Raw genomic sequence first — 21,674 nt, 5'->3', positions numbered from 1 at the left:
TGTGTAAGACAAAACTGCAAAGCCAGCTATTAAATCAATATTATATCAGTTCTTTTTAAAAAAGTAGCTAAATGAGATTCAAGTACATATGAACACAAATTAAGGGAGTCAGCTCAAAATAAAAGGCACCAAATTAAACCTGTACCTGTTCTCTGAACTCTTGTTCTTTCAACTTTGAATCACTGATTAGAGTAGTCTTCTGTGCTAGTTGTGTCTGAAAGAACAAAAAGTCAGATCTGAAATGTATATGGGTTTCATCATTGCTTGGATATACTACTGTACTGCTTGGTAAATTATCTTTATGTTTTAACTTTTAAAACACAAAATACTCCTGGCGCCTTGATGTTGGTTAAGCACCTGACTTCAGCTCAGGTGATGATCTCAGAGTCCTGGAATTCAGCCCCGTGACAGGCTTCCTGCTCAGAGGAGAATCTGCTTGAACCCTCTGCCCCCGCCCCCAACCACTCGTGCTCTCTCAAATAAATAAAAATCTTAAACACACACACACCCTAAATACTCCTGAAAATATAATGTCTTCAGTCAAATTCAATAAAGAACTAGTCTTACCTGTAACTCCATAATTGTTATCTGAAAATGGAAAAGAAAAAATGAGTATATACACTAAAATCCAGAACAATAAATGGAATAATATGAAATAACAGGAAAATAAAAATTTAGTGTTTTAACCTTAAGAGAGTGGTAAGATTTAAGATGAGACAACTTTATATATTTGCTTTTAACCTGGTCTATTTTGTTATACAATCTATTATAGCATAGGGACGCCTGGGTGGCTCAGCAGTTGAGCATCTATCTGCCTTTGGCTCAGGGCATGATCCCAGAGACCGGGGATTGAGTCCTGCGTCGGACTCCCTGCATGGAGCCTGCTTCTCCCTCTGCCTGTATCTCTGCCTCTCTCTCTCTCTCTCTCTCTCTCTCTCTCTCATGAATAAATAAATAAAATCTTCAAACTATTATAGTGTAAATATACACAAACCTAAGTAAACACAAAGGACTAGAAAGTCACTCATCAGACTCCTAACAATGATTACTACTTCGCAAGGGGAGGTACCCACCAGACAGAGTTTATTCTATATACTCCTGTATTATCTCTTTTATAACAAGAATATACTTATTTATTATTTCTATCATTAAAAAAACTAAACATATTAAAATCTATTTACAGCATATGGGCCCCTTAGGGAAACTCCTAAAGGACTATTTCTGGGAATCCACTCTGAGGTATAATCACAAATTGTTTTTCATTTAACTCAACACTGATATTCATTGTATCCCAGAAGCATCAAAAGATGCTCAATAAGGATAAAAATTCATGAAGAATAAAACAAACAGTTTTTAGAACAGAAATAATAATTAAGGATTTTTTCTCTCCTTTCTTATGATACAAGGTAAAGGACTAAGAAGACCTTCTGAATATTAGTTTCATGTTTCAATACTGTACAGCATCCTAACATTGGTCAAATGCCACTATGTGCAACATACTTATTCTGATACTAAGGAAAAGAATATGTTAGTGAAGTACATGTACTCTTCTCAAGGAATTAATATTTAATAGCACCTGGTATATTCAAATTATGACCAGATGGCAAAACAAAAACTAAAAACCAAAAGCCAAAAACCGAAACAAAACACACACACACAAGAGAACTTATAACTATTAAAGAGAGAAATAGTCTACTCAGCTTGCTGGGTGCTAATAGCTAAGATATATGTACCAAGTGGCATAGCATAACAGAGCCCTTTATAAAGACTACTTCTCAGGATGCCTGGGTAACTCAGTGGTTGAGTGTCTGCCTTCAGCTCAAGTCATGATCCTGGATCAGGCTCGCTGCAGGGAGCCTGCTTCTCCCTCTGCCTATGCTTCTGCCTTTCTCTCTCCCTCTGTGTCTCTCATGAATAAATAAACAAAATCTTTAAAAAAAAAAAAAAAAGACTACTTTTCTCCATTTTGGAAAAGTAATCCATGTAATTGGTTGTTTAGAAAATTACTCTCTGGTAACTGATATTCTGTAATGAATTCTCTATAATTCTCAAGGATAAATTTATGAACAGTGTCCATCTACTTTACCAAGGCCCTTATGACAATGATGAAAAGACTATACCAGGTGAGTGAGGACACTTTAGGAAGCAGAATGGTACACATTGTCCAGCTTCTCAAACTGGGGCCCACATGCCCTATCAGGTGTACTTGCTGAGGTGCAGAGGGGAAAAGGCAGCCCACAAGGCAAACATGGCCTTTCACAGCATCAATTATATTTAAAGAATGTAATTACAAAAATGCCTAGATATGTGTTGCTAGCTATCTTTGAATTCAGTCCCATTTCCCAAAATAATCCCACTGTATCTGCATCTATTCCATTAACCGGAAAAAAATAGAAATTGTTTTTCTTACTGGTATATTACCAAAACCATTTTTATAGGATTATAAATAAGGATATATTACAGAGTAGAATATAAAATCTACATAAGTGTTGAGCACAAAATATAAAAAATCTCAAATTATCATATTTTCTATGGAACCTTTTTGTTTACTGTATTGGAACCTGTATTCTTTCCAAGGAAAAGACTGAGAAGCACTTATATAAATGTCTAGGTTCTGAAATTTGGCAGATGGGGTTTAAATTCCCAACGCAACACTGACTGTGTGAACTGAATATTTTACTTAACCTGTTTGATTCTCAGTTTCACTGCCTATAAAACAGAGTCAAAAATCTTTCCTGAAAGGTTTTTGTTAGGATTAAATGATATAGGTATGTAGGTCAGTCGGCAATGACAGTGTTTTTGAAGTAACACGTGCAGCAGGACCCAGTACCTCTCACCTTGTCATTGCCAGGGCTCTCCTCCTGCTGTAGCTTTTGCTGGTACTTATTCTGTAGCTCTTCTAGTTGAGTCTGCAGGTCCATGACTTTAGCAGTCATTTCTTCTTCACGAGCCTTTACAGTTAAAAAAAAGTGCTAATGAACATATCAAAAAGAATATCATAGAGGCAAACACAGTATAGAGAAAACTACCTCTAAGAGGAAACAAATACCCAGAAACATTTCTGGAGACACAAACCACGTTTTCTATTGTCACTGATGACTATGCTCTAAACACCTCCCTTCATGTCCCACTTTTAACACCAAGCTCGCTATTCTTGCGATATTACTGTTCCCTCTCTCACTCTCTCCATCTCCACACCATAAAGCCCATCAAGCAGTTTCTTTCCCCTTAAAAGCAAGGGTTCCCAGGCTTGAATGACCATCGGTTATCTAACAGTGTGGTGACAGAACTTGCACACAGAGCCTGCGTATTATGGACTTTGCCCTTTTCCACATTAGGATTTGATTTCCAGGAAATAACCATTAATACAAACTAGCAGATACTGTTAGGCACAGCACTGATCAACCAGCTGGCAACTTAACTGATCATAAGAAGTTGTGGAAGTTTTTTCTAGCCCTTTGGATAAGCTGTGTAAATCAAGAAATGATTCTTTATTCTGACTCAGCAAACCTGCACATCTATTCATCTGTCCCCAAACCACACCAGTGGTTCTTTGGGGTAAAATGTTCAACTAAAGTCTATTTTTGAAAAAAATTATTGTCCAATGCATTAGTAACCATGTAATGTCTCCATTTGCCCTGAACTCTGCAAAAAAATAGACAAAGCTGCAAAAGTATATGTGACTTATTTGGTCCAAAAATCTTACTTAGAAAATTTATGGTACATAAATCATTCTCTCTTCTGTTTTGACTGCCCTAGTAAAGGTTATTGCCCATTCTACATTTGTTCATTTGTCTTGATAATTGCCATAATTTATTGTACAGAGCAGTCCAGACCTCTTGTTGCTCTTATAAATCTTATAACCTTTGTGCTAAAAGAACATTTGGAATTGGAATATTGATCAGATTTGAGTAATGAAGACAGGAAAAGTGTTTGCTGAGAAAAAGACGGAACAGGAAAAACAGCAACAAACAGGTATCTGATTTACAGATGCTGAATTGACAGAATGAAGAAACAAATGAAAAGAGATAGGCCTCACGGCACAAAGTAAGAGAATGAACCATACGGACGGACACTTAGAAAACCTACTTTGAAATTCCACTGGTCATGAAACTTAGACCAACTGAAAAAGAACAAACTCCTTGTGGCAACATAAGCAAAGCAGAGATGTCTAGTAACTAGCCTCCTTAGACATCTCCCCACTGAGGCTCACTTGAATCAAGCCTCTATCCCTAAAACATCAAAACTCTTGTAAATATGTTAATGCCCACAATCTTGGTTTACTGTTTTTAGTCTACTATGGCATATCCTGGGTAGATGTTTGTGTCATTGTGGTTTAGGCACATTTGAAAGGATCACTCCTACAGCTACTTATTCAGTTAGGCCCAGATTTTATTTTATATTTTTATTTCTTTTTTTGTGAGAGTATGGGGGGCGGGGGACAGAGGGAGAGAAAGAATCTTAAGTGGACTCTGAGCTGAGTATGGAACCTGACATGAGGTTCAGTCTCACAACCTAGAAGATCATGACCCAAGCCAAAATCAAGAAGCACCCGGGGTGCCCCTAGGCCCAAATTTTAATTTGACAATTAGCTATGCCTGACATTTCCTTTGACAGTTATGGGATACTATTTAAACCAAGCCCTCTAAGAATTAGGAAAGAATCCCTTCTGTGTTATTTCTAATTTAAGAAACAATTTTGTAAATTCCTGCATAAAAGCTTACTAGTCTTCTGGGAGGAGGGGAAAAAAAAGCCAGTATTGTTTTCCTTCAAAGTAAAAACAATTAGGAAACCCGGTTAAATTGAAAGTTAATGCACATCATGGAAATCATATTTGAAAGACTAGTTATTATGCCAAAGTCAAATAAACTAAAATATAGTCAATAAAACCAGTTTGATCTAATGTAGCCAAGCTATTTTCTCCCAGTGGGACGGCTCTGAATTGGGACCAGGCTATTACTCAAGCTCACTTACATGAGTACTCAACTCTTCCTCTGGGATGTCATCACTCCCTCTTCCCAAATGGATTCTTCCCTGCCCTACCATATGTCATCTCCTTCAAATTTACCAAGTGTCTAGTATACACCAAGTATCTGGCTAGGTCTTCAAAACTAGAGATAAATAACAAAATTCCTTTACCTACCAGATGCTTACAATCTAGGAGAGAGGATATATAAATTAGTATTTTCCTACACACATATGTATGTATGACAAAAATTCATGTTATAAGTGAAGAAATGGATAGAGAGTACCAAAAGAACATACATGCAATTAATTCTATTTAAGGGGTTCTAAAAAAAAATCATATATGAAAACATAATGATGCAGAAAAGAATATTCAAAAAGCAAACTTTTGGGTAGAAAAGAGAAAAAATAACATATTTCATTTTTGTTTCTGTTAACATAAAACACTGCAATATTACAAAGATGGTGGCAATACAGGAAGATCCTGATCTCCTCTCCTCCTATGAACACACTGAGTCTACAGCTACATATGGAACAATTTCCTCTTACAAAAAAAAAAAAAAAGCCTGGATAAGGGACAGCTCTACATTACACAAATGAGGAAAAAACCACATTGAAGTGGGGAGAAGAGGCTAAGACACAACCTTGCCATAAATCGTATCCCCAGGATGACAACTAACAACAGGGAGGAAACTCAAAACCCAGAACTTCTCCTGAGTACTGAAGGGTTTGAAATTCACATTGGGCATCCCACCTTTTAAGCCATATACTTGAGAGACAAACCCCCAATACATCTACAAAAGTAGTATTAAAAAAATAGTAAAAATAATGAATTAAGGGAAACACAAAACAAAGAGATGTAGAATATAACATCAAAAACAATATGTCAAGGGGGATCCCTGGGTGGCGCAGCGGTTTGGTGCCTGCCTTTGGCCCAGGGCGCGATCCTGGAGACCCGGGATCGAATCCCACGTCAGGCTCCCGGTGCATGGAGCCTGCTTCTCCCTCTGCCTATGTCTCTGCCTCTCTCTCTCTCTCTCTCTCTCTGTGACTATCATAAAAAAATAAAAAAATAAAAAATAAATAAAAAAATAAAAAAAAAACAAAATGTCAAGGAGTGATTATAATGTTAAGCTTTACAATGGGATCAGACTTAAACAGTTATCAACTTAAAATAGACTGTTATATGTAAGCCTCAAGGTAATCATGAAGCAAACACTATAATAAATACATAAAAGATAAATATAAGCACCCCACCAAAGAAAATCATCAAAACACAAAGCAAAAAAATGGGCAAAGTAGCACAGAACAGAGAGAAACTACAAAAACAGCCAGAAAACAATGAACAAAATGACAACAAGCACATATTAATAACTACTTTAAACGTAAATGGACTAGAGTTTCTAATAAAAGGACTCGGAATGGCTGAATAAATTAAAAATAAGACCCATCTATATGCTGTGTGCAAGAGACTTAGTTTAGATGTAAGGACACACACACCAAAAATAAAAGGATGAAAAAACCAAACTCACTGATACAGAGAACAGGTTGGTAGCTGCCAGAGGTAGGGCATGCGGAGGTGGGAGAAATGGATAAACTGTTTTTTAACTTAAATAAATCGAATTTTTTTAAAAGAAAAGAATAGGGGCAACTGAATGGCTCAGTTGGTTAAGCATCCAACTCATGATTTGGGCTCAGGTCATGAGAATCAGGATCATGGGATTGAACTCTGTGTCAGGCTCAGATTGAACTCAGAGTCAGACTCTAGGCTCAACGGGGAGTCTGCCTGAGATTCCCTCTCTCCCTCTGCCCTTCCCACTGCTGATGCACATGCACACTCTTTCTCTCTCTCTCTCAAACAAATAAATAAACTCTTTAAAAAAGAAAAAAGAGAAGAGGGGAATGGTTACCTGTGGAGAGAGAAGGGGCAAGATGTAGAATACAGAGAACAGGAATGGATTTTATTATAGGCCATCCTCTAAACTATACTTATTATTTTGATCTTTAAACTGTGTGAAAAGACTTGATTCAAAAATTTTTGTCTAAATAAAGTTAAATTGGAAACTTATTTTTTAAAGCCCAAATCTGAAAGATGGTAATAACTACACTAATTTACAAAGTTTGAAAAAGTGATCTTTAGGCATACAGAAAAGCATGACCAAAGGTAAAATATGATGAAGAACAAGCTAAAGCTAAGTTCATCTACACCACAGAATGAACTGGAGGAGGTATTATTAGGACAATGGGAAGCCATGAAGGTATTTAGGAGGATCATGTCCTCATTTCAAGACAGAAAATAACTCTGACAAGAAGAGATGAATACCTTAGAAAAAGACTAGCAGCAAAGACATCAGCTGAGAAATTAATACAAAAGACTAGACCAAATGGAAGATGGCAGTCGGACAGTAGCAATAGAGGTAATGTTGAGAGGAGAGGAACATGCAGTATGACTCCGTGAAAATCTTTGCACTGAAGGTCTACTATATGTTGGCTGTTGTGCTGGAGGCATAAAATTATAGGGAAAGAGAGGATTTCTCTGCCTAGTAAATCAGGGAAGATAAGCAGATTTCATGCCCAAAAAGGTGTGGAGGTGCAAATGTATGAGGGATGGAGGAAGACAGAAGGTGTGGATCAAAGATGACAAAAGTCCCCAGCATCTTCAAATAGAGGAAAGAATAGTAATAATGTTACCTAAGACAGTAAAGGCAGGGAAATGAAAAGGTTTCTGTGCTCCATTTTGTTATTAACAAATCTCAGAACTGTTTTAATGAATGATAAAATGCAGCATTCTACAATGTCATCATTAAGATACATCATCAATTTGATAATAGCTTTCCAGAGAGGAAAAACACACCACCAAATAAAACATACAAATCCCACATAAAATTCTAATTCTGGAAATATTAAAATGGGAAAATGGTAGAGAATATGTAATATGTCTCAGAATCAAAGGAATATAGTATTTGCTAAGACTTGCTAATATTTGTTTTTTGTTTTTGTTTTTGTTTTTGTTTTTTGAAGTAGGCTCCAGGGCCGCCTGGGTGGCTCAGAGGTTGGGCATCTGCCTTCAGCTCAGGGCATGATCCCAGAGTTCCCAGATCAAGTCCCATATCAGGCTCCCTGTGGGGAGACTGCTTCTCCCTTTGACTGTGTCTCTGCCTCTCTCTGTATCCCTGATGAATAAACAAAATCTTTTTAAAGAATAAATGAATAAATAAAAACAAAGTAGGCTTCATGTCTAGCATGGAACCCAATGCAAGGCTCAAACTCACAACATTGAGATCAAGACCTGAGCTGAGATGAAGTTGGACACTTAAGCAACTGAGCCACCCAGGTGCCCTGGTAATATTTGTACTTTTAAAAAGAAATTCTTGGGGATCCTTGGGTGGCTCAGCGGTTTAGTGCCTGCCTTCGGCCTAGGGCGTGATCTTGGAGTCCCAGAATCGAGTCCCACATCGGGCTCTCTGTGTGGAGCCTGCTTCTCCCTCTGCCTATGCTTCTGCCTCTCTCTCTCTCTGTGTGTCTCTCACGAATAAATAAACAAAATCTTAAAAAAAAAAAAAAGAAAGAAATTCTTCAAGACAGAGTTTGTATTTGGGGTGTTCAGATGAGAACTGCTTATTTATCACAAAGTTAGCCCTAGACCTGGCAGCTATAAGTCTGAGGCCACACTATTCAATACAGTAGCTACAAGCCACCCCAGAATTGTGGCTTTGAGCACCTGAAATATAGCTACTCCAAACTGATGTGGGCTGCAAACATAAAAACACACTAAATCTTAAAGAAATAATACATATATAATTTTTACACTGACCACAGATTAAAACAATATTTTGGATATAATGGGTTAACATATTACTATTAAGTTCACCTAGGCAGTCAGTCAGAGAAAGACAAATACCATATGATTTCACTCATATATGGAATTTAAGGAACAAAACAAATGAGCAAAGGGGGAAAAAATAGGAAAGGAGAGAGGGAGGGAGAAAAAAAGAGATAAACAAGAAACAGATTCTTAACTATAGAGAACAAATCAATGCTTACCAGAGGATGGGGGGTGAAATAGGTGACGGGGATGAAGGAGTGTACTATCTATGATGAACACCAGGTGTTGTATAGAAGCATTGAATCATTATATCATACACTGGAAACTAAAATTACACTGCATATTAACTGACTGGAATCTGAATAAAAACTTTTTAACAAATTAAGCTCACTTGTTTCTTTTTCTTTTCCTAATGTGGATACTAGAAAATGTTAAAACTACACATATGGCTCACATTTGTGGCCAGCATTCTATTTCTAATGGACTGTGCTGGTCTGAAACACAGGAAGGGGTTTTAGAGAAGAGTCCATCCAATACCTCCCCTCACCCTCCAATTCCTGTCTCTAAGCCTGAAACTTCTAGGATCATTCTTTTAATTTCCCTAATAAACAGTAGATTTTCAAGGAAGAACCATACCACAGGTTGACTTTCTGTTCTGTGCTTCCCCGTTCCCTCACCCCTCTACCTGTAGAGGCTGGTCATGACCTTGGAAAGTCTTTTGTCTGCTACCCCATACATCCAGAAACAGAGAAGTAGTTCACAAAAGGGAACATTCTAGCTGTGGCACAATTTGTCCCTGCAAATGAACTCCCTGACTGAGTTTATCCATGATAAATAACTGCTGTGTTCCCCAAGTTCCTTTCTTAGTAAGAAGTCTTTATAAATATATGAAGCTTATGAAGGATCAGTGCTCTCCTACCTACTCACTGTGAAGTTTTAGGCAAATCATTAACTATGCTGAACTTGCTTTGCCTTCAAGGAAAGGGAAGGGAAGGGAAAGGGAAGGGGAAGGGAAAGGAAAGGGAAAGGAAAAAGAAAGGAAAAAGGAAAAAGGAAAGGAAAGGAAAGAAAAATTTAATGTATTTTCCAATTTCAACATTCTCTAAGCATTCAAGAAACAATAGTGTTTTTCAAAGCTTCACAGATATATGCTCTACAGAAGTATAAGAAATGTGAGTGTAATTATTCAAACCTTTTCATAATAAGATCTAAAGTTCAAAAATTATACAAGGTGGCATCTCTATGCATGTGCCTTATACTGGAATTCCAGCCTTTTCAATTGCATTTGAAATAATATTATTTTTTTTTTTTTTTTTGAAATAATATTATTATTAGACTCTGTTCCTGGCTCAGACTTCTATCGCTGCCATACTCTGTTGAGGCATGATTCTCTGATTTATGCATTCTTAATCAACAAATGGTTCCTAGCATATAGTGAAATAAGGCTTGGAGTAACTAAAGAATCTGTATCTCAACATAGCATACTTTACACTGTTTTACATTTGAAAATTTTCTGGAGTCCAAAATACTCACTGACATTCATGGCTTATCTTGACACACAGAAATGGCAATCCTAATCCATCACCAGCAGATTAAGCACATTGAACCAACCTTCCACTAAATATATTTGGCTGATGCATTCTATTTTTTTTCTCCATTTTTTTTTTCTCTCTTGAGAGCAACAAAAACTGTGAAAATTGGGTTGGGATGGAGTAAAGTTAACTGATCCTCCTGGAAAGATCCCAGTAGGTGGCCACGCTTATACTCAAACTGTCCCATTACTTAGACTTCACCCAAGCACAAGCTCTCAATTCTTAGTCTGGTTCTCTTACAATTTAGTCTGAGAGAAATATGAGAAGAGAATCCATTCTTCCCTTCAGTAACTCAATGTTGCTTCGATACCTGCCAAGGGGACTGAACTACTGGGTTAGCAGAATCTGATCAGGAAACTATGATCCTAGCAGAAATCAATCAGACTCCTTATAAATCTGCATAGAGTGCATATACTAAATTTGGATAATACTAAGCCAAAACAAAAATCCTCTACATTAAAAAAAAAAAAAACAGGAAATCTGATAGCCAATCGTTAACACTACTATGAAATCTAGCACAGCTAAATTTCAAAAAAGAGAAAGAAGTACGGTACATCAAGGATTTCTTCATATCTTTTGGCTGTTCTTTGTAAATCATCTTCCTTCTCTGCAATTTTTTTATATAACTGTTTTGTCTCTTCCTGATGGCTTTCCAAAAGTTCAGCTTCCACTTCCTGGGCTTTATCTAATAAATAAAAGATGGACACACACAAAAACACACATTAGGTAAGAATATCTACATGTCAATTTCAGTTCCAAATTAAATTTGATTAAAAAATTGATCATATGTACCCTCTCATAGAGTAGAAATGTCTTCATAAGGCAATTAATTAGCTAATGTTTCAGATTCTTTCACCTTTTCCTCCTCTCCTAAAGGCACGCTGCTGCCAGGCAGCACAGGTTCCCACCAGAGAACTTTCTTGCACAGGAATTGTTTTTTTCTCCAGTTTAATTACTTAAAGCACTTAGCACAGTGTGAAAACAATAAGTTTAAATTATAAATAGTCTCTGCTGATTCTGACATGTTCTTTACTGAATTTAAATTCGACTCACCAATGGTTTCTTTTATGGTCACTTCCAGCTCCTGCTCCTTTTGTGCCAGCTGGGTATGGAACTCCCTCATCAGCTGTTTTAATGTGGAATTGTGTCTCAACTCAAGATCTTCCTGCTCCTGTCTGTGTAACAAAAATGTAAAGAGCTAACTGCTGTAAAACACAAAACAAGCTATACAGAGTTACCTAGTCTTCACAACATGCACGTAAGATCTCACTGGTATAAAAACATGTTTAAGGGTGCATATGTGGGGGCAGCCCGGGTGGCTCAGTGGTTTAGCACAGCCTTCATTCAGCCCAGGGCCTGATCCTGGAGACCTGGGATCGAGTCCCACATTGGGCTCCCTGCATGGAGCCTGCTTCTCCCTCTGCCTCTCTCTCCCTCTCTGTCTCTCTCATGAATAAATAAATAAAATCTTTAAAAAAAAAAAAAAAGGGGTGCATATGTGTATATGTGTGGTCTAGGGACAGGAAACTCCTGGAAGGATACAGAAACTATGATTATCTCTAGACAGTGGTCCTGGGGATTTGAGAAGTCTTCTTTTCCACTTTAACTTTTCATCATATACATCTATCTTACATGATAACAATGCTGATACTAAAAACAGTAAAACAAAGTAATTACTGGGATACGTACCTAATAATTGTATATGCAAAAAATGGTTTTTCCCCCTCTAAATGGACATGAAGTAACACTGCCTCTTGCCTTAAATTGTTTTTATTTCTTCTCAGCATTTAATGTACTTGACTTATGTTTCATAGTTTGGGTAGGTGAAATTTAGGTGCATTAGGCATAATAAAAAGACTTAATTAAAAAGGACTGTCTTAAAAATACTCATGCCGGGAGACTTCAGTTGGTTAAGTGTCCGACTCTTTGCTTTTAAAGATTTTATTTAGGGGATCCCTGGGTGGCTCAGCGGTTTGGCGCCTGCCTTTGGCTCGGGGCATGATCCTGGAGATCCGGGATCGAGTCTCATGTCGGGCTCCCTGCATGGAGCCTGGTTCTCCCTCTGCCTGTGTCTCTGCCTCTCTCTCTCTCTCTCTGTGTGTGTGTGTGTGTCTCTCATGAATAAGTAAATAAAATCTTTTTAAAAAATAAAGATTTTATTTATTTGAGAGCGAGAAAGTGAGCATAAGCGGGGGTGAAGAGGTGGGGGGAAAAGCAGACTCTGTGCTGAGCAGAGGGCCCAACATGGAGCTCGATCCCACCACCCTGAATCATGACCTGAGCTAAAATCAAGAGTCAGATGCTTAACCAACTGAGCAACCCAGGCATCACAAGTGTCCAACTCTTGATTTCAGCTCAGATCATGACCTCAGGGTCATGAGATCGAGCTCCACACTGGACTCGATGTGCAGCTTAAAATTCACTCTTTCCTTCTCCTCTGCCTCTCCCTTCTCCCTGCACTCACTCACTCACTCACTCAATAAATAAATATTCATGCTGGAAAACTTACTTGATTTTCTCTTCCATTTCTTGTTCATATTCTTTCTTCATGATATCCAATTCTTGCTGATGCTCCTTCCGCAACATTCGAAGATCTTTCTGCAACTTAACAATCTCCTTGCCCAGCTTCTGCTTCTCCTGCTCTGCCCCTGCTAATTTAAATTCCAGGTCATTGTGCTGGACCTCCATGTTACCAGGCAATATGGGTTGGACTACATGTGATTTGGACTTTTCTTCAGCACTTTCTTCCAAAGCTTCTATGGGTTTATTTTTTTCATCCATCTGTCGTTGTAAAGCCTGTAATCTGTCAAATTTTGAGGTCAACTCTTCCATTTCAACTCTATGCCCTTCCCTTTCTCTTACTAGGCAGGAATCTAGCTCCTTTATCTTTTGCTCCAAGATCTGACAAGTTAGTTCCTTCTCGTGGAGAGTTTTCTGGACATCATCAACCACATTTTCCAAGTTTTGCTTTGTTCCTATGGTATTTTTACCTCCTTCTTCTTCCACATGCTGGGATGCTACCAAGGAATATTTCTTGCCTTTTTCTTCAAGTTCTTCTTGAAGACAATTTATCATAACTTGATCTTCATGCTGCTTAGCTTCGGTGTGCTCTATCTTTATTAAGAGTTCCTGGTATCTGCACTGCATTTCAGAATGAGAAGATATCATCTCTTCTTTTTCCTGCTCTAGCCTCTGCAACAGCTTTTCTTTTTCCATTAGACTTCTTTGTAAAGTACTGATATTTTCTTCATATGCTTTCTGCACAGAGCTTTCGGGATCTATTCCTTGCTCAGCACAGGCTACCATGTATTTTACTGATGTGGGTACAACTGATGCTTCTGACTGTGGTAGACCTTCCACTGATTTAAGTTTTTCTTCCAACACCTGAATTTCTCTTTCTTTCTCCTGCAATTTTGTATTTAGCTCACCCAAGTGACCTTCTGTGTCTTTTTTATATTGCTGTTCTTTCTCTTCCATTTGAGATAACAACTGCTTCTTGATGGCAACAATTTTTTGTTCAGCTTTTTTCTTCAGTTCTGCTAATTTTGCAGCACTTTCTAACTCAAGTCTATCTTCCAGTGCCTTAAACTCCTCTTCTTTGCCCTTCATACTTGAATTCGCATGGTCCAATTCTTTCTTCTTGGTTTCAAGCTCAGATTTCATGGATGACACTTGCTTTTCAAGTCTTGAGACTTTTTCTTCGGCTTCTTTAACCCTGCAGTCCTTTTCGTCTCCTAATTCTTGAATGTGCTGAAGTTTCTGACGCATCTCCTTCTGTTCTGTATCCTTCTGTTGATTGTAACTGTTAAGAACTTCACTTAAAGACTTAATTTCAGTTGTTTTCTGAGTAAGATGCTCTTCTAATTCCGCAATTCTTGCTGTTTGCGTTTTTAACTCAGTCTCTAAGTTACACTCTTTTTTCTCCAGCTTGCTCTTCTTATCTTCCATCTCACCCTTTAAACATACCAACCTCTCATTCTGCTGATCAAGGTCCTCCTTCAATACCTGTATCTGTTCATCCTTTTCACTGGCTTCCTTTGTTTTTAACTCAAGCTGCATCTGCAATTCTTTAATAGTACTTTGATACTGCAGAAATTTTGACTGTGCTTTCTTCTTCCACTCTGAGAATTTGTTGGACAAGTGATCTACCTGTTCAAGAGCAGAGGTCTTCTCTTTATTCAGAGTTTCAACTTTCAAAGATAAATCTTGCACCTGACCCAGCAATTCCTGTTGTTGTTCATCATATCGCTTACTTAGTGATGAGATGGCTGCTTCCTTCTCAGTCAGGCTGATACTGTTCTGAAGCTGAGTATTCAAATCAGTTAGCTGCTTACTAAGACTGCTGATCTCAGATTTCTTTTCTTTAAGCTCTTCTTTCATCAGTGTGACAACGTTGATGTTCTCTGATAACTCTTTCTTCAACTGTGTGATACAAGACTCTTTTTCAGAGGCAGCCTGTTGCTGGTTGCCTCCTTCCTTCTGTAAGGCTTCTTTTTCCATGACCAGACCTTCAATGTCAGCCTTCATGCTCTTAATTTGATTTTCTTTTTCTTCTAATTGATGGGTAGCCTGCCGAAAAGAACTATTTAGTGCATTCTGCTCTTCTGTTAGCTGTCTAAGCTGTGCTTCTAATTCAGAAGCTTTGCAAGTTTTAATCACTAGTGCTTCCTTAACTTTTGTTGTGTGGTGCTGACAGTGGGAAATCCTAGAGAGAATGGCATTAATTTTACTACTACTCGTGTTGATTAGCTCATTTGTTTTAGCTTGTAACAAGGCTTCAGTTTTCTTAGAGTAAATATCCAGCTGAACTACTAATTCCTCAGATAGTTTTTTGAATTCCAAGCTTTTGTCTTCTAGGCTTTTCTCACTTCTTTCATGTGAAGATCTCAAACTCTGGAATTCCTCATCTGTGGTTTTCAACTTGTCAGTCAACTCAGAAACCTTCAGCTTGTCTTTTTCTGCTAGCATTTCCAGTTCAACTATATGCTCCTGAAGAGAAGTATTTTCCTTCAGAGAATGATTCAAGTCAACCTCCAGCTTTTCAAGTTGTGCTTTTAGTTTCATTTCATTTTGTGAGAGAGAATTCATATGAGCAGACTTCTGGTGTAATTGTTCCTGTAATTCCTTTACTACTGTGTCCTGCTTAATGCCTTCTGCTTTCAGCCAGGCTAGTTCCTTGTTCATCTCTTCTTTTTCACACCCTGATTGGAAGATCTTTTGCTTTAGTTCTGCTACCTCTTGCTCTTTTTCCTGTAATTGGATTTCATGTTTTTCCTGAAGTTCTTCAGCTTGCTGATTAAGTTTCTTTTCCCAGACTGATACAACATCACTGAGTTCTCGTCTATGTACCTCAGTGAGACTTTCTATTTGCTCCTTTTGGTTTGTTTCCAGTCTTGATACTGCATCACTGATTCCAGCAGAGTTAGCTTGTGCCATTTCCAAAATTTGGGCATTGAACTGTTTTTCTTTCTGACTAAGCTCTAGAACCGTATTTTCAAGCTCTTTTTTAAGTTTGGCTTCCTGATCCAGTAATTTCTTCTTTAACGTTTCTTGCATCTCTTTTGCTTTCTGCTTAATTTTTTCCATCTTTTTTTCTTGATTTTTAAATTTGGTTTCGTATTCCTCATGTAAAACACTAAAACTGTCCTCCTTGGCTGATAATTTTTGTCTAAGTGTTTCAATTTCTTTGCTCTGTCCTTCTCTCATTTGTAAAATTACATTTTCCTTTTCTATCAAACTCTGTTTTGTCTGTGCCTGTTCTGTGCTAGTATCTTTAAGCTGGGACTCATAACATTGGGTTAAAGACTGTAGTTTTTCCTCCATTTCATTTTTCTGTCTTTCAAGTTGCTGCATTAAATCCTGCAACTGGATTTTTTGAGTGTCTAACTCAGTACAAACATCTTTCTTTTGCATTTCAACTTCAGCTACCTGTTTAGTAAGAAGAATTCTTTCTGCTTCCAAGTCCAACAACTTCTGCTGCAATTGTGCCAAGTGCTCCTCTGATGCTTTGGCCTGCTCATGTGTAGTACTCTGCTGTGACTCAAAGAGAGCCAACTTAGCAGATGCCTGCTGGAGTTCCTCTTCAGACCTTCTAATATCTGCCTCTAAGTTTTCCACACGTACCTGATGCTCTTTCAAATGCTTGTCCTTTTCCTTCAGAAGAAGCCCAAGGTGATTAATTTCATCTTTTAGTGCCTCTTCAGTTCTCTGGATGGACAGCTCTTGTTCTTTAATGATACTGTCAACTTGCTGCTGGTGATGGCTTTTCTGTTCATCTAGCTTGGCCTCTAGCTCCTGTTTTACTTTATCTGCTTGATTCTTTAGTACAGAAAGCTCCTCTTCTAGCTTGTCCCGGGCCTTTAGTACCTCTGACAGTTCAGAAGACAATGATTCCAGTTCTGTTTGCTTCACATCAAGCTTTTCTAAAGTCTTTTCATTCATCTCTTCTATGTGGGCCTGGAAGACACTCTCTTTGTCTTTCAACAATGTTTCTTTTTCTTGTTCATGCTTTTCTCTAAGTCTTTCCATTTCAGTCTGATGCTGTTGCGTTAAGACTTGGAGTTTTTCAGTCCAAAGGGTATCCTGCTGATGCTGCAAGCTTTCTAATTCTGTTTTGTGTTTTTCAACCATGATTGTAATTTCTTTATTGTGCTTATTTTTTTCAGCTTCCAAATGAATAATTAAATCCTCAGATTGATTTTTGCTTTCTTGCAAGCTTTTTTCCAAAGAACTTTCCAATTCAAGAATTCTCTGTTAATAAAAACAGATGTATTTTTTACTAAAGTACAGATTTGTTTATTAGCAATGATATATATGACAACACATGTAATGATATATATGACTACACCTATAATAACTACACCTGTTTAAAGATTAAAACTTAGAAAAATAAGGCATTATATCATGCCAAACACTAGAAAGCACAATCTGTGCTCAATTCCTAAAGGAATCACATAACAAAGAAAAGATTCTATTTTAACACAACTTAAAATTTCAGATTCTTTCTACCTATACTTTAACTATTTCAGTCACCCATGTTTTCAAGAATATTCTGAATGGATAGTTAAAAAGAAATACATCGTAAAGTAGATAATAGTAACTATGGATAGTAAGATGGTTATTTTTTTTCTGTGTGTTTTTTAAGGCCTAGAATATATTCTATTACCTTCATAATTTAATTTTGGAAGGTAAATAATATATCTGGGTTTTCCACTGCAAAATGATTATTTAGGAGATATCTTTTGCAAAAAGAAGCTACTTACACAAATTTTAGCAAAGATTACTGTTAGCTCATGAAAAAGTCAATCTTGACTCTAAAGCAAAAAGAGCTAAGTAAGGCAGAGGCATGCAACATCAAAACTGAAAAGGTCCTAAGGAATTACCAAAACCAATTTCTCCATATGAAGGTGAACAAATTAAGGTATAATTAATTTACAGGGCAGCCTGGGTGGCTCAGAAGTTTAGTGCCGCCTTCAGCACAGGGCCTGATCCTAGAGACCCGGGATCGAGTCCCATGTCGGGCTCCCTGTGTGGAGCCTGCTTCTCCCTCTGCCTGTGTTTCTGCCTCTCTCTCTCTCTCTCTCTCTCTCTGTGTGTGTCAAATAAATAAATAAATGGATGGATGGATAAAGAAATAATCTTTAAAAAAAAAAAAAAGAATAGGTATCACCATCCCCCAACCCCCACTTAAAAAAAATTAATTTACAAAGCTAGCAAATGGAAAAATCTAGACCTCCTGAGTATCCATTCCCCTCCATCATGCCACATTACATAAATGTCGGCAATGGGAAAATAAAGTACAGTTTAGAATTATGGGGAAAAAGTGTGATTCTTTCACTGTTTAAACCAAAGCAAAAAGTCTAAATAACATCAGTCAATTTATTCAAAACAGGTCATACATTTCATATACTGCTGAGGGGAGGGCCTAAAAATGTGTACCCTGAGACATATATATAAATTTGTTCACTATAGGATATGTTATTAACATGGGAAAATTGGGGGAAACTTTATGTTAAAAGCAGGGCATTGGGGTGCCTACATTGTGATAGAAACAGAGAATGAATCATGTCCATGGCATGAGATGAAGCCAGGGCAAATGCTGCCTACAAAGCGAGGCCATTTCCTACAGATCAAGGGCAAGTAAACAATGGAGTGGGGATGCAAAGCCCAAATGCAAAGATAGTGAATGGCAATAGAAACACCTCCAGCAAAAAAAAAAAAAAAGAAACACAGCCAGCTAAAGGCAGAGTCAGCAGCATCATGTAGCAAACACTAAAACCACTCACAGAAAAAGCTCTTATTATCTAAAAATGAAGTGCATGTATGTAAATCTAACCCAGTAAAACAAAAGCTTCTTGACAACTTTATATTGATTGGAAAGATAACAATAGTTTCTATACAAATAATTCCACAACTCTGGAACCTGAATATTATTTAAACTTACAGTTCTGTAAGTCTCTGCTTCTTGCTGAAGGTCCCGAAGTTTATTTTCACTCTCCATGAGGATTGCTTTCTTCTGCAACTCTAACTCTTCCAGGGCCAAAGATTCTTGCTGTTCTTTTTCTTGGGTGATCTTCAAATATTCTGATTGACTTTTTTCCTGTGCCAAAAAAAAAAATACCACCTTAGACCCACATAAATCTTCAGCATTCTCAAAGTACTTCCACAGGAATCAGGTCTTTCATTTGATCTGCACACCAGCTCTATGAGGTAGGCAGTATCATCATTTCTCTCTTCCCAGGCTCTAGTGTGCAGAAACAAAGCACTGTGGCTTTTCCAGTGTGATCTAGCCAATATTTGCCACAATTACTACTGATAAGAAAAATTTTGTTCTAGTAACCCCACTACATCTGCTATTTTTCCACTACTTAAAATGTTTTGCAAAACACGCTTAATGTGAAGGCTCCCAAAATTGTCACTGCTACTTCTCTCCACTCCAGAGTTTGATTATTTCAACTCTAAGCCAAGAAACTAGACTTTAAGTTTATATAATTTGTGAGAAATATCTCGTTAGGGAACCCTACATAGAAAGACAAATAATGGAGGGGGCTACAGGGACCATGGGGCTTCTGACCATTCTGAAGAAGATGAAACAGAAAGAGCGGGAGCTGCGACTGCTCACGCTCGGCCTAGACAATGCTGGCAAAACAACCATCCTCAAGAAGTTCAACGGGGAAGACACTGACACCATCTCCCCGATGCTAGGCTTCAACATTAAGACCCTGGAACATCGAGGATTCAAGGTGAACATCTGGGATGTGGGAGGCCAGAAGTCCTTGCGGTCCTACTGGCGGAACTACTTTGAGAGCACCAATGGCCTCATCTGGGTGGTGGACAGCGCCAACCGCCAGCGCATGCAGGACTGCCAGTGGGAGCTCCAGAGCTTGTTGGTGGAGGAGCGCCTGGCTGGAGCAACCCTCCTCATCTTTGCCAACAAACAAGACCTGCCTGGAGCACTGTCCTCTAATGCCATCCGTGAGGCCCTGGAGCTGGACTCCATCCACAGCCACCATTGGTATATCCAGGGCTGTAGTGCCATCACTGGGGAGAACCTCCTGCCTGGCATTGACTGGCTCCTGGATGACATTTCCAGCCGCATCTTCACGGCCGACTGAACCACTCCAGATGCCCCCCACCCCACCTTGCAGTCCAGCCCCCTACCCCCACCCTCATCAAGCACCATCCATGGGGGTACGGGAGTCAGCCAGCCTGACAAACACCCCCCACCCCACTCTGTAACCTGCTGCTGCTGCTGCTAGTGCTGCCCACTGCTGCTCTGTGGCCAGCTGGCTCCCGTGGCTGGAGGGCTGCTGCCCTGGCTGTCACCCTGGGTCCTGACCCAGCCCACCTGCAGCTGCCATGCCAAGAGGAGAGGGCTGGGCCTGGGGGGGGTGGGGGGGGGTGGAGCTGCCTCTGCTGCTACCAAGGCTGTGGGCCTCATCCTTTGCTCAGCTCTGAGAATAAATCCTTTCTTGCCCTCAAAAAAAAAAAAAAAAAAAAAGACAAATAATGTGACTATATGGATTAGATCAAGGAAATATCTATAAAGTATATTCATATTTTTTATCTATAAAAGCCTATATAACTCTTTACAGATGACCTGGGCTCTTTTACCATCCCCTCAATCCCAGAAAGCTGCTTCTTCAATTGTCCTGATCATGTATCAACATCCATATGAGAAGTATTTACTGTCATGAAAAGAGAAGCTCTAGAGAGCACTTTCAACATTTAGTGGCTTTGGACTCCAATTAAGGATACTTATCCATACTTACTGCATTGAGTTCGTATTGCCAGCTACAATATTTTCAATTCACTACACACTCTGGTGAAGCATATTGCTTTAAGGAAAGGCACTCTGCCATATGATAAGCAGACTGATTAGAAAATATTAATTTCTTTTTTTTTAAAGATTTTATTTATTTATTCATGAGATACACACTGAGAGAGAAAGAGAGAGAGAGAGAAATAGAAAGAGAGAGAGAGGCAGAGACACAAGCAGAGGGAGAAGCAGGCTCCATGCAGGGAGCCCGATGTGGGTCTTGATCCTGGGTCTCCAGCATCAGGCCCTGGGCTGAAGGCAGTGCTAAACCGCTGAGCCACCCGGGCTGCCCAAAAATACTAATTTCTAATCAATTTTAAAACATCACCGTAGACATACTATATTATCTAATGTAAACTACATTTTAAATACATCTTTCTGTGCCCATAAAAATAAAAGAGGACCTTTTAATAGTCTGTTGAACTTTGACCATCAACACAAAGCTAACTTTTTTGAGGAGCTAGGTAGAAAGGGGGGCACAAAGTGGCAAGTGCACATGTGTGGGTGTCTCATGTGTATCTGTATCCTGCTCCCTCTACTCAGAATATATTTGAGTATATCAGTTCTAGAACACAGTTTTAACAAAGCCAATGTTCAAGTCTCACTGTCCCCAAAGGCCAATTACTCCAGCGTGAAAACACACAGATCTTTATGACGAGAATTTTTTGGAACAATTCCCTGCTTCACTTATGTCCTGCTTTGTTCCTTAATCTTTATGCCCTTATGCCATCCTATTATAGTTTTAAGCATTCTTATAAACTACATTAAATCCTTTCTAGGCTGGAGTGCCTGGCTGGCTCAGTCAATAGAGCATGTGACTCCTGATCTTGAGGGTCCCATGAGTTTGAGCCCCATGCTGGGGATAGAGTACACTTGAAAAAAATAAAATAAATTAATAGGGAGACTTGGGTGGCTCAGTAGGTTAAGTGTCCAACTCAATTTCAGCTCAGGTAATGATCTCAGGGTCATAAGA

General features: G+C 38.6%; 2 protein-coding genes across 6 annotated transcripts in view; one reads left to right on the top strand and one right to left on the bottom strand.

Moving 5' to 3' along the window:
- Nucleotides 1-21,674, bottom strand: part of GOLGA4 (golgin A4) — a 126,013-nt gene that overhangs the window by 26,655 nt on the left and 77,684 nt on the right. For all 5 annotated transcript variants that reach the window (XM_038570403.1, XM_038570405.1, XM_038570404.1 and 2 more), the window contains 7 exons: nt 18,827-18,982; nt 12,893-17,133; nt 11,437-11,558; nt 10,938-11,068; nt 2,838-2,951; nt 568-588; nt 146-214 (listed from right to left, as the gene is read on the bottom strand). In XM_038570403.1, the coding sequence (XP_038426331.1) occupies nt 146-214; nt 568-588; nt 2,838-2,951; nt 10,938-11,068; nt 11,437-11,558; nt 12,893-17,133; nt 18,827-18,982 (4,854 nt within the window). The remainder of the gene's footprint in view (nt 1-145; nt 215-567; nt 589-2,837; nt 2,952-10,937; nt 11,069-11,436; nt 11,559-12,892; nt 17,134-18,826; nt 18,983-21,674) is intronic.
- LOC102151596 (ADP-ribosylation factor-like protein 2) lies at nt 19,431-20,309 on the top strand. Its single transcript, XM_038570408.1, has one exon. It carries the CDS (start codon nt 19,443-19,445, stop codon nt 19,995-19,997), a length of 555 nt encoding a protein of 184 aa, XP_038426336.1. The 5' UTR covers nt 19,431-19,442; the 3' UTR covers nt 19,998-20,309.

This window comes from Canis lupus, chromosome 23 (assembly GCF_011100685.1).
Source record: "Canis lupus familiaris isolate Mischka breed German Shepherd chromosome 23, alternate assembly UU_Cfam_GSD_1.0, whole genome shotgun sequence".
NCBI lineage: Eukaryota > Metazoa > Chordata > Mammalia > Carnivora > Canidae > Canis > Canis lupus.
This window is presented reverse-complemented; position numbering and strand designations above follow the sequence as displayed.